General features: G+C 53.8%; 2 protein-coding genes across 2 annotated transcripts; both read left to right on the top strand.

The window, feature by feature from the left end:
- Positions 1 to 5,784: 5,784 nt before the first annotated feature.
- Positions 5,785 to 6,968, top strand: KRP23_11421 (uncharacterized protein; the record flags this gene model as incomplete). The annotated part of the gene is made up of 2 exons (XM_067881971.1): positions 5,785 to 6,137; positions 6,392 to 6,968. The coding sequence occupies 2 exons, from the start codon at positions 5,785 to 5,787 to the stop codon at positions 6,966 to 6,968; spliced, it is 930 nt and encodes a 309-aa protein (XP_067740258.1).
- A 3,206-nt stretch (positions 6,969 to 10,174) lies between these two features.
- On the top strand, positions 10,175 to 10,898 carry KRP23_11420 (uncharacterized protein; the record flags this gene model as incomplete). Its single annotated transcript, XM_067881970.1, has 3 exons — positions 10,175 to 10,311; positions 10,413 to 10,811; positions 10,877 to 10,898. 3 exons carry the CDS (start codon positions 10,175 to 10,177, stop codon positions 10,896 to 10,898), a joined length of 558 nt encoding a protein of 185 aa, XP_067740257.1.
- Positions 10,899 to 13,546: the final 2,648 nt, after the last annotated feature.

Here is a 13,546-nt window from a genome sequence, read left to right as displayed (position 1 = left end):
GTGACATTGCCAGTAGAACCACCATCCAGGATGTCCTTGATGTAGTCCAAAACGCTCGTAACGCGGGTGTAAAATCCGGGTAAAATGCCGCACTCCGCCGTAGGCCCACCACTCACGATTCCCACAACGGCACCGTTGGCAATGAGAGGGCCCCCAGAGTCTCCTTGGCACGCGTCCTTGCCACCTCCAGTACCAGCACACAGCATAGACTCGCTTGTCACGGTGGCATTATTCAACGAGTCGCACTGCTCGTTCGCGATGATCTCGACGTCCACAGTCTTCAGTGTCAACCCGTAGGTTTCGTTGTTCACCAATCCCCACCCCACTACCGTGGCCACGGTTCCCGGTGGATTGTTTGATCCATCAGCCGCAGCCAGAGACGCTAGCTTCCTTGTCGACGGAGTCTCAAGCTTAACCAGTGCCACATCGTAGGTCAGCCACGTGAGGGCAAATTTTGGGTGGCGGAAAATCTCCGAGACACGGGTATGCTCAGCCTTGTTAGAGCCCTTTCCCGATGAGTGCCGCATTCCAAAAGAGACATACATGCCATTCAGTTCCCATTCGAAACAATGGCCCGCCGTCAAGACGTACTGGGGTGCGATGAGCACACCACCGCAAAATGTGTCTCCGTAGGGGCCTCCGCTGCGCAGGCTCGCCAGATACGGGTATTTGCCAGCATTTCCGTCTGATCCGCCATAGATTCTCTCTTCATCGGTCGTAGCGTCCTGTTCACTTGAGTCTTCATCGATTTCGGAGAACGATAAACCAGTCGCAAGCGTTGCCAACATCGAGGCGAAAACACCAAACTGGATGAGCTGCATGGTTTACAGTTAGTGGTTCGAAGCCGAGTCACGCGGAAGTTTATGGTGGTGCTTGCAGGGTTAGTCTTGTGCGGTAAAAGCTGGAATGACATTGCAATATTGGCGCGGCCCAAGCCTTCGATCGAGGGGTTAGCATCCATAGCTGCCGTACTGTCCTGGTCCTAGTTGGCATCCAGCCTGTTGCACTGTCTTGGTCTTGGTCAATCCTGTTGATGTGCCCTCTCTGACATACAGTTTGTTTGTAATCGTAACCTTGATAACAACGTTTTCTTGGAGCTTACCAATACAATGCACAGTGTTTGCGCCATTCTCTTCTGCTCCAATCTAACCAGCCTGATTTTTATCTGCAACCAGTTCCGGGTCACTTACTCATAATCGGAGGTTCCTCCACAGAGTGGTGTTTTGTCGGAATTGACAAGCTCATCCTCCGACATCGGATCCTTCGCATGCAAGTCCGACAGCATTGAAGTGTGCTCAGTAGTTGTTATATCGTCAGCGAGCCCAACAAGCGACCAGCAACAAGTTCAGCCAACCGATAGCTATGGTTGGAGTGTCGGAAGGCTAACAAAGTATCCTTTGTTGGTCATTGTTTCTTGTGTAGAGAGATAACGGAGAGAGGTGTACCTGAGTTCCAGCGCCTTCGTTGCTTTCCATGTACTTCGTATTAAGCTTAGTATTCAGCTCTACTACCCTTGAACGTCCCGCAATACAATAATCATCAAACAATCTCACTTGAAGGCTTCAAGTAGTCGTTTGGTTGCAAGTTGAAGGTACATAACATATAATAGTGACTCAACAAGTGCATGTCTCACGATTCTATAATCGTGACTCACCATATGAATGTCTCACGACACGTGGGACCAAAACGTGGGGAATTCATGTGGTGTACATAAAACCTATTTAGTTTTTTTTATTAATCCGATATATTTTATTTCTAGAAAAGGTTAGGTTTGCGTTCTGGAGCTGTGTCGCTCCTGGGGACCAAAAACGCAAGAAAGCCAGACTTGAAGAACAACTTTGGAGTCGAACTCTAGTTCATTCTAGATTTTTGAACTGAAGAAAAGTCGGCTTTAAGGACCGGAGGCCATATGATTAAGGGCTTATGATACTTTTAAAAAAATTAAATTAACTTCCACTAGGAGAACCATAAAATAGCTAACATTGCGGCATTTTTGCGTGCGCCCCTTATCCCTAGCTCTTTTGACTATTTTTAAAGGTTTTCATTAGCTGCAAAATCTGCAATCGATTGTATTTTTTTTTTTACTAAGGTTGGTAGGAGTAAATATACCGTCTGTGCGATTGGCCTGCATCGAACACTCGATCCGCCTGCATCGACCAGCTGCACAGAGAGAGAATTGAGCTCAAGAAGGCAGGTGCTCATGCACAAGGCGCCGGAAATAGCGCGCTAGACGGTGGAGGACATGGTCTCGTTGAATCGCAAGACGGAGAACCTGTCACGTCAGTAGCACGGTAATTGCGGCACAGCTGGGCATGCGTGTCACTGTCATAACCAGGAGCGCCCTGATCGACGGCACACGCTACAAAGTGCCAGACGACTTCTTACTGGTGATCAAGACAGTGAAGTTTTTGGAATCCGTGCATGGTTGTGTGGTGTAGGGATACTCATATTTTGGGTGGACCACCTTATCTCGCCCATTTAGGTGCATCGCATCAACCCGGAGTGCGCACTCAAGCGAAAACTCAGCGAGCGACCGAATTCAGCGAGCGACCGAACCCAGCGAGCGGCAGAACTCAGCAAGCGCATGCCATTTGCGAGTCATTCCAAGTGGGAGAGGATAAAATCAGATATAGCGAAGGGTCGGCGGAGATCCATAACGACTCTATTTCACTAGGTATTAGCATAGGATCGATAGGAGGCCGAAGGGGAGAGCCCAAAGAGGTCCCCGAGATAAAAAATCAGAGCAGAATCTTCTAAGTCCAAGAACAGCGTACACTTTCCCGGTAAGTCCCTGCGGGGGATGGATTATGTCTGCTGTCGTTCCCCGAGAGACATAGCTTGTAGGGGAATCAACTGGTAGCGCCAAGAGATCATGGTCGGCCCGGGGTAGACACTTCTTGCTACCAGCGAAGACAATCCTCGTCGAATCGACGAGTCAGTGTACCTGCACAGCTCAGGACACCGCAATCTTCTAGCTGAGCGTACTCTGCGCTCGGTGACCTGTAAAGAGCTCGCGTGCTGACGTCCATCCTTTGGTGGACGACAATCACCTTCTGACCACGAGGAGCTGCAATGAGAGATGCTGTGTATACATTGACTAATGGGGGGTAACGAGGTGTAATCCCGAAGTCAAGCTGAAAGCGACGTCTACACTTTTAAGAAGATGCCATATCGGTAGGGAGAACCCGTAGTGGCAATCTGCCACGACACGACCGAAGAACAAAATGATCCTCCTTGCTGTTATGCAAATTCTTTATGCACCATGATAAGTGCAGCGAGGCTGCCGTAGCTTGCGTGAGAGGAAGACGTAGACTCTCAGAGTCTTAGCTCGGTTGTAAAGCTAGGCTCAATACAAGAACCAAGTACAGTTTGTAGATATGCGATCTACAGACTCCTAGAGTTATTAATACCTTAAAATAAGACTAATAGACACTAGACTTCGAAACGTTAACTGATTTTTTATTATTGTTATTCGCGGCAAGGCCGCCAGTGGGGTAAATGTATAACACTCACTGTCTACCATAGTGGAGCCTAGTAATATGCATGACGGGTGGCTGTGAGACCACCAACCCAAGCCTCGTGTACACACACCAACTTAGGTGTGCACACCATTTGTGTGAAACACATTATTCGTGTACAATACACTAACGGGTACGTGTAACCCCGCTACAAGTAGCTTGAAACCTTCTAATTTAACAAGAGCGCAGCCTCGTTTAACATCGGACTGCCAGTGGGGATTGCTCCAGCTTCAGATTGCATCGTTTCATTCTCCCGCACAATGTTTGTGTTGACGAGGATCCGCCTTCTCATCTCGTTTATGCGGTGAGATACCATACGAGCGTTGATCAAATGGATGCAAGAGCCAAACCTTCTCCATTAGTTGCACTTGTACCATCCCGCTGACGCATTGACAAGCCACCCTGGGGGGGGGGGGGGGGGGGGGGGGGGGGTGACACATGTACTCCATCCGCGCGTAGTTCCATTCCATCTGTCCGTGGCAGCGAGGTACTCAACAGTTTTTTTCTTTGACGGAATATAGAAACGTGGGACCGGGCGGAATTGAACTCGAATGTGGGTATTGTTTGAACTGCCAATGAGCTGAGAACCAGGTTGAAGTAGCTTCGTCGTAGGTCATATCACGCACAGCCTTTATAATCTTGTCGGGGTCATCGCTGTATCCTAGCTGCGCCTTCGAATGGTTTCTTCCAATCCGAATCTGATCCAAACACGAGCCGGTTTCATTCATTGTGCTGTAACCTCTTGGCAATATTTTTTCTACTGTCGCATTCGTCCCGCCTTGCGAGGCAATCTCGCCTCCCCAAAATGACTGCCGGTCTCGTGCAGACAGTACATACGTTCGTGTTGATCTTGGTAACCCGCTTCCTTCAGTCAAGTAGCCTATTTCCGACCTTCTCCACCACAACAAAGACCAGCTCTCTCCAGTCGATTTCTTTCGGCATCCGGGGGGGGGGGGGGTCACTCTATGGAGATGGTCCTGCCCGAAGCTCTTGGGCCCACAGAGAGTCGAACATTGATAGCCTTTTTCTGGTTTTATGTGGTGGTACCCACTTTTTGTGTGTTTGTGGATAAAACTTCTTCTCGTAGTCCAACATCGCGATCATGCTCCTATTTCATCATCCTGCCGTTGCAGTTCAACGATTTCGGCGCATCCTTTTTGCCTGTTACGTGAATGGTATTGCTGTGCATGTTCTGGGACCCCACAGTTGCTTTAAAAAAGCGACGAGGACAAGGATGGTGATGTCACACACCAAGCGAATGGAGCAGAGAAGCTCGCGGGCTTCTATTTCATTTGCGTGATTGGAGTGAGCATGATAGTGAGTGTGGTGCTCCTCAGTTTACCTTTTGAAATGAAGGCTGTGAGTGACTTCAAGAAGTTGGCGTCAGTGTGGAAGTGGTAATCGTGCAAGAAAACTACCAAGGTTGACGATATGCAGAAAGCAATCTTATCGTTCTCGAATGGGAGGTGTGAAAACACGATATCACCGTGTCTGTTTGGATGATCTCCTCTTTGTGTGTTTTCGGTGTAATGGGTCTGCTTAGACCCACTACTTAAGCTTACACGTATGCGCACGTGTATGAGGAAGCGTAGGAGTAATTTACTTAAGTTCAGTATACTTGTATCCGCAAGTATACTTAAACCTAGATAAAGGAACCGAACGATAGCTTTGGTGCCAAATGAGAACTGTATTGATTGTAAATGGGGTTTCCTCCTAAAACGGATATTTCTAATGAGAGGTTCTGCCATTGGATGGCTGGCAGAACCCCTATCTATTGAATGGCTCTCATTGGTAGAAAGGTGTTACTTTCTACCAGTCATATGCTTTGGGCTATGAATGTGGACCACCTTGTGGAGTGGTCAACCTGAATGTATCCCTTAGTGCATGTTGCACTAAGGTAAGAGGTGAACCGAATGTGTAGCCCCGCTACATTCGGCGATTCCGTTGATGCGGTGGTGGAGTGTGGTAACAGCAGCCTGAATGCTGTGCGCAAAGCGACAAAAGTCACCCTAGCAAGCACTAATAGTGAAGAAGCGTGTTGCATGGCACAACGACAGCCCCGCACCCAGTATCAGCTCTCTTACCTGCTTGATCGACTGGATGACATCTGGTTGCAACTACTCTCGCTACCGTGGGGGCGATGCGCAACACAGCAAGACAAAAAACATCTATCGCTGGTGAGATTGTGCGCTTCCTATACGACTGTGGGGTTCAGACGAATCGGTGTGTGAAGGATATCCAGTCGAAAATCATAAGCCTCGAGCAGATGTACAAGTCAACTGCAGATTTGCTCGAAGCTACGGGCCAAGGAGTCGAGGATGAAAAGAATTTGCGCGATGCCATCCTCTCGTGTTGCCCTTACTACTACGAGCTGCATGATGTAATGAATGACCGAGCAAGCACTCGGTCCTTGCTGATACACACGGAAGACCTTGATTTTAGTGGATCGAGTGATGATGGCGATGTCTCCGTCAACAGTGGTTCCATGGTTGATGTGCCTCGTGATCGACATGAGCAATCAACATCGGCGACGATTGACGCTGACTCCGTGACTGGTGATATGACCACGGTTGCAGTGACCTGTTCCCTGTCAGGTCAAACTGGTACTGGACTGAGTTGGTTAGTAGATACTTTTTTCATAATTGGTAGCTCGACGTCATACAGTTAGAAGTGAAGTATTTGTCAGACCCACGTTGATATATCACCCCATAGACTTCAAAGTACCTTGTTACCGACCAGACGTCGGATCTAGAAACATTAGCTTTATAGCTACCAGTGCTTGCCCTACTATTACCTTATCTTCTTTGATCCGTAGCTGAACATCGAATCGAGGATCACTTCTTATTCTAAACCGCGGTGATACGTCTTTGCAGCAAAAGCATCGATGATTTATTCCGTCGGCAGGTGGAGGGAGAAACTACTGCTTCTCAGCAGGCTTTCACGTTGTTTGCCGCCCAAACTCTCAACGAGAAGCTGTTCGTCACTGACACAGCACCTCGCTACGACCCGTGTGCCGTTTTCAACCACTTTGAGCAGCCCATTTTCGACCGCCTTGTCACGTTTGCGAAAGACCCGGACATCATGGAGCGGTTGACTTTGCAGAGGCGGCAACAAGTGGAAGCCAATCGCATCAAGCAGCAGTGCTCGCAGCAACTCCGATCCATTTTCGAGACTCTCCGGGTGAAGCAAGCCGAGAAACTCGAACAAATGCAAACGCACGAGTTTGAGACTATCAAATGTCAACTGGAGGAGGCACTCGAGGCAGACCTGCAGCATATTCGGCAGATGCACGCAGCACTGCTCAACCACGAACGAGCCAAGATTAACGCCAAATATGAAGAGCAAAAGATCGTGCTAACGGACAAAGTACAGTGCATGCAGCGAGAAGTGATGGCATTGCAGAAGAAATGCGACGGCGTTGGCTTGCACCTACTTGGCTCGCCAATGTGATCCACTTGTATCTCAACCCCAGCTGGAATTGACTGGTATTTTTTCGTACACATCGACTCCAGTAAGAAAATGGCTTTGGGTCAAGTGAAGGTGGTCTAATTCCAACCACGTGCGTGCTTGAATGCACTGAAAACACTAGATATGGTGATCGAGGAACAATGATATGCGTGATCGAGTCTCGTTCGGAAAATATAATCTTGGTTGGTGTAGTTGGACAGCGAGTCACCGGCTCAGGAACGGCCTGGACGAGCAGCGGCTGGCGGAGACGGTTACGATTGACTTGACGAGTGACTAGTGGGCGAAGGAACGGTGGCGGAAAATGGCGACGAGGGCGAGTCGGTGGCAGCGGCAAGACAGTAAGCTCCGGGCACCGATTGCCCGAGGTATCGGGTAGCTTGAAGTTGCTGAATGGCGACGATAGAAGATCGCGAGGAGGGCGACATGGGACGAATATCGACGGAGTAGTATGGACGGCGGCGAGACGACGGCGAGATGAGTGGCGTGCGGCCAGGAGGCCAGGGGACAGCACCCGAATTGAGCAACAATAGAAGGAGGGGGCAGTTCTATAGTTAGATCTAGTCTAGAGACTTCGAGGATATGAGGGGCACCGAGGGCGCGGTCTGCGACTCGACCCGCAGTCAAGATTTGGCAGCGAAGTGCTAAGTTGAGACTAACACGAGTAGTAAGCGACAGACGAGGTTGTTGGTCTGAAGACGAAGCCAGACCGACGCAAAATACGTAAGGTAAGCTGCGTAGCCAGGGAGAGTACGGGGACGGCTGAGTCAGTAGGCTGAAGAGGACCGCGGAGAAAGACCGTGGGGGCTGCGGTGCCTATTGATGGCGCCTTGGCCGAGGGGCGCATGCGCGAAGGCACCGTGCAGTCTAGTGGCTCGCGCGGGGCGTCGTCCATGTGTCCGTTGCACATTTCATACGGGATTGGCGGAGAGCAAACCGTGGTTTTCCCGAACCGCGGTCGCCAAACCGCTCTCTCCTCGACGTTCCTACCCCAAGATACCTCAAGGGTTGAGGGCCAGATTAGGCTGGTGACAACGCTCAGCCTCGCTCCTGGACAGTTACCCAGTGTTTTCTAGCGTCTGTAGGCTGAACCTCGTGAATTGACAGTGAAAGTTTGTCGAACCTAACCGGGGAGATAACTACATGGTGGTCATGACAGGCGCCTTCTGGGCAGAACCAACGAGGGGTTTCTGCGGGCTTGGCGTTGTGGCAACCCAACGAAGGGGGTTTGGGCGGCAAGGCCGTACCGCAGCAAAATTGAAAGGGACGAACGAAGACTGACGAGGCGGTCTTTTGTGTACGGTTACAGAATGACGGAAGCTATGAGAACCCGTAGCTCGACGCGTACGGCGTCGAGCGAAAGAACGGCTCCAGCAGCGGCTGAAGCAGCGAAGAGACAAGCAACGTTGACGCTGGAAACGGACGATGGTGGCACGATGATGCTAGACTCGGCAGAGATCGGCAGCTCATCAGGCCAGACACCATTAGCAGCTATGACGGTGACGTCATTAGCGGATGACGGGCACGACGGCTACGGCGGTGGGGCCGCAGGCGGAAATGGAGATGCACCACGCGGTCAGGACACGACTGGTGGAGGTGGTAGTGGGCCACGCGATGGCTGGACGCCGGACAGCGGCAGAGGCGCTGACGCGGCAGGACGAGGCACGGAGGCACCGGGCGCTGGAAATGCCGGGGGACTTGGCAGTGCAGGTAGAGGTCGGTTCCCTCCCGTCCAGGCGCCGAATGTTGAAGAACGACGCGAGCGAGAGCCAGCACGGCAGATCGTCGTGCGGGAGAAAGCGAAGTCGCTGAAGCTCACGAAGTTTAAGGGGCTGGGTGACAACATGCCCGTGTCGATGTGGATTAAGACGGTCCGGGCAGAAGTTCGCCGGCAGGCCGTGACGCGAGGCATCGCTTGGGAAGACAAGCAGCTGTACCATGAAGTGGCGGCACACTTCGAGGGCGAGGCGCAACGCTGGTTCGCGACGGTGATGGAGACTGTCCCCGAATCCGAAGAGAACATCGGAACGCTAGCGACGATGCTACGCTCGAAGTACATGACGCGGCGCACAGGGCCGGAGATGGTGGATATGTTGAACGGCAGACGCCAGATGCGAGGCGAGCGGCTCGTCGAATACGCTCAGAGCTTGCGGGAAATAGCGGAGCAAGGTGACGTCAGGGAAGACTGGTTGGTGAGCGCCTTCCTGAAGGGCATGAGCAGCGTTGGCGGTGCGACGCACGTACGCGCTAACAGGCCGAGAACGCTGGACGACGCCGTCAACCTGGCCACGCCGATCGTCGGGGAATACGGTGAAGGCTACGGGATTGGACTTGACGATGCCATGGCAGCCTGGGACAAGCGCGAAGCCACGAGCGGGCGCGGGCCTCTGGCGGCGACCACGGCGACGATGGTTGACCAGGAGCAGTCTGGACTCGGCAGCAACTTGGGAACTGTGATCTCAGGCTATGGACCAGTATGGGGCACATCAGAGAAGCCCCCTAGATACGATACTGAGGGGCGCCCGGTCAGAAACGGAAAAACCGGTATGAGTGAGTGGTGGAAGGCGATACCGCCAGGGTACCGGTTAGTACCGACGAGCGACGGTGCAGGAAGTTCGAAAATTCAAACGGCCGGAACTGACCATAACCCAACAGGCGGTTGGCGGAGCAAGCGCCAAAGCGGGAATGACCAGTACGCGCGGCGCGGCGGCAAGGCTCTCAAGGTGGAAGCACACGACGGGGGTCACGGATACGGCGGCGACACGAATGCGCATGACCCGGCGTACGCGACGCGAGAAGGGCGGCTGCGTCGGCACCAAGAGTACATGGCGAGACGAGTGCCGAAGTCGTCTTATCGGTCCCGGCCAGGCGAGGTCTGCTTCTGGTGCGGCAAGGATGGCCACTATTCGCGTGACTGTGAAGTACGCAAGACGGATCTGGCGATCACTAACGGCCAGAACGCAACGGCGTCGGAGAAAGGAGCGGGAAACGGGCAGTGAGCGTAGGGGCCCCGGCCCTACTGCTCGCGAGTCCTGATCCGGGCCGGTGCGAGGTGCGCGAGGACGAGCATCGTCACTCGCAGAAAAGGGGTACGCACGACGAGAGGAGTAGACGCCGACGTACAGGACGACCCAAGAGGAAAGGGCGACGGAAGGCACGCTTTCAGCAGCGTGCAGAGTGGCAAACTGGGGATGGCGGCGCACACGAGGAACGTGCGAGGGGCCACCAAGAAGATGATGTACGCGGGAGTGGGGATGGCGCGTTGCGACGAGCGACAGAATCGGCCAGCGGTACGCGTGAAGATGGAGGACCAGTGGCGCCCAAACGGGTGCGGTTCGAAGAAGCGGCAGCGCCGAGCAGGGATACGCCGACAAAGCGAGACTCATGGGTCACAAAGGACCTCGCGACGGTAAATGAGGTGTGTCCTAGCAAAGCCGGCCACGCGACGGTAAAGGGGTCTGTCGAGGGTGCCGTGGAGAAGAAGTTATCGAAGGCACTGGCAGAATACGAGGGCACGTCGACCAACGAAGCGACACCGGAGGAATTGAGCGCGGCTGTGGTAGAAGAGCTGTCGAGGCGTGACATGACGGTGGCCAAGACACTACTAGTAAAATCCCGAAGGGTCGAGGCTGAAGCTACACTGGTGAAGGAGCGTGAACGATGGCGACGCAAGCGCCAGAAGCGCCTCGATGATGCGCAGGAGCGACGAGAGCGACGCAAGGAGCGTGAAGAACTAGCTACTGCCATGGCGAGCGACGGAACGATGAGCACAGTGATGTCAATGAGTGGGAAAGGCGGCCACGCGGAGACATCGAACACGGTCGGCGAGTATGCGGGAATGCCAGAGACGAGCATGGAGTTCCGAGACGCTCTCATATGGGGCGCGCGGGCAGCACGTGCTCCGAACGAGATTGACGCGCAGCAGGGGGTACTGAGGGACGGTTATCTGAAGCTGGTGCGAGCTGAGGCTGGTCGGCAGGAAGACTGTGAGGCTGCGGCTGGAGGAGGCGACGTCGCTACTGAGAAGGGGGTCGCTCAACAGCTAGTGATGGCTGCGGCAGGCCTTGATGCGACTGGAAAGAGTGATTGGACGGACGCAGGCGGATCGACGTTGCATAAGTCGAGGACGCGCCGGCGCTATGAGAAGAGAATGCGCAAGGCGAAGGCGAAGGAGCGTCGGGAAGTCCGAGCGACGCTGGGCAGGTCCATGAATATGGAAGAGACGTATTACGCGCTCGAGGAGCCCCGCCGGCAGAAGGAGACTCCGAGAGTCTTGACGCCCCAGGAAGCGAAAGTAATTGGGTTCGTGCCGCCAAGCGCAACGGCAGTCCTGCAAGGACGAGGAAGGCGGCGACGAGTCAAGCGCTACCAATATCACAGTGGAGGCGTATACGCGCTTCCGGAAGTACAGCAGATCGGTGAAGAGGGTGCGCTGATGCGGGTGGCCAAGCTGAGGGCAGTGCGAGCTCCTGCTGTGGACACACTACCTACGGCCAGAGTGAATGTGCGCGGCGAGGAGAAGTCGATCAAGCTCGACACAGGGGCCCAGTATAGTGTGGCCGGAGAGTCTTGGATGGCGTGGGGCAGACGGCTAGAGGCCCGCCCGCCTGTCGACTACGTGGAAGGCTTCACGGGGGCCGTGTCGAAGGTGCTAGGAGTGTGGCGGTTCCGGTTCACTACGCAGTACGACCAAGTGATGACGGTCGATGCACTGATTGTTGAAGGCACTACAGAGGAGTTCCTGCTCGGAGAAGAATGGATGATCAAGAATGGGGTAAAGATAGACTTGGCGGCGTGCGAGATGAAATGGTACGAAGCTGAAACGAAAAAGGTAGTGCCGTTCGTGTGCTCACGCAACGGGCAACATGATGATCGGCCAGTGCGAGCGAGGTTGGTGCAGCGCGCACGAGTGCTGACGCAGACCTGCAGGAACGTGGAGTTAGCAGTGGCCGCGCCAGAAGGCATCGTCGGCATGTTCATGCCCGGCGAAATGGTGAGTAAACGCGTTCTGCTGGCACCGACATTGACCAAGGTGCAGGGCGGTAAAGTGACGGTGCCTATCTTGAACTTGGTGGGAATCTCCACAAAGCTACCAACTCGCGAAGCATTGGGCACGTGGACGCCCACCGGAGAAGACTGGGAAGTAATGGACTTGACTAGCGAATTGACACCGGAGCGGGTGCAGGCGTGGTTGAATGAGGTGTACGCAGAGGGAGAGCCGTTGGTGAACGAGAACGACTTAACGATGGGGGACATGAGTCCGGATAGCAAGGCGCTACTCCTGCGGTTGCTGCGGTGCTTTCCGAGGTTGCTGGAACCGCGTACAGGGTGCCCGCCGATGACGACCTTGGACGTGGAGCATGCGATCCACACGGGCGAAGAGCCGCCCATCAAGGTGCGTCCACGTCGACACGCACACAGCGAACAACAAGTTATTGATGGAGAAGTCGCGAAAATGCTACAAGGCGGAGTTATTGAAAAGGGCAGTGGGGCCTGGGGCTTCCCCGTGGTGCTCGTCAAGAAGAAGGATGGGTCAGTGAGGTTTTGTATTGATTATAGAATGCTCAACGCGATCACCAAACGTGACGTCTACCCCTTACCAAGGATAGACGACACGCTGGATCGCTTACATGGCGCTCGGCGGTTCACGCGTCTCGACCTACATGCGGGATATTGGCAGGTGCCCGTGGTGAAGGAAGACTGAGATAAGACGACCTTCGTTACGCGGCAGGGGTTGTTTCGTTTCGTCAGGATGCCGTTTGGTTTGGCAAATGCTCCGGGGACATTCCAGAGGATGATGGACGCAGTGCTACGGGGTTTGACGTGGCAGACGTGCCTCGTGTACCTGGACGACGTAATAGTGTTCACGAAGGGGGACATGGCGCGCCACGTGGTAGAGTTAGCCATGGTTCTCGAGCGACTTGACCAGGCGGGGCTGTCGCTTAAGGCGAGTAAGTGTTCTTTCGCAGCAGAGAAGTTAGAGTACCTGGGCCATGAACTGGATGAAAACGGTGTGCGACCGATGACGAGTTTAGTGGAAAGCGTACGTGCCTTTCCGACGCCACGCGATACGACCGAAGTGACGAGGTTTGTGCACATGGCAGGCTATTATCGGCGATTTGTAGCGAGGTCTGCCAGTGTGGCGGCGCCACTTACGAAGTTGCTCAGGAAGGGTGTTGTCTGGCAATGGACGGAGTTGCAGCAGGAAGCTTTTGAGAAGTTGAAGAAGGCGCTGACGGAGCGACCAATCCTGGCATATCCGGATTTCACGAAGCCGTTCCGCCTGGTCACGGACGCCTCACAGACGGGCCTTGGGGCGACACTGACACAAGACCAAGGGCAAGGAGAGCAACCCGTGACATATGCATCTAAAGTGAACTCCGATACGGTGGCCAGGTACGGCATCACTGATCTAGAGTGTGCGGCAGTTGTATGGGCTGTGAAACTGTTTCGGCCATACTTGTACGGAAGGAAGTTTGAGCTAGTGACGGATCATACGGCCCTGAAATGGCTGATGACTTCCAAGGATCTGACAGGGCGATTGCATCGGTGGGCGTTGCAGC

The sequence above is a fragment of the Phytophthora ramorum genome (assembly GCF_020800215.1).
Source record: "Phytophthora ramorum isolate Pr-102 chromosome Unknown Phyram_PR-102_s0012, whole genome shotgun sequence".
Taxonomy (NCBI): Eukaryota; Oomycota; class Peronosporomycetes; order Peronosporales; family Peronosporaceae; genus Phytophthora; species Phytophthora ramorum.
The sequence above is the reverse complement of the archived record's forward strand: the minus strand, read 5'-3'. Positions and strand labels throughout refer to the sequence as shown.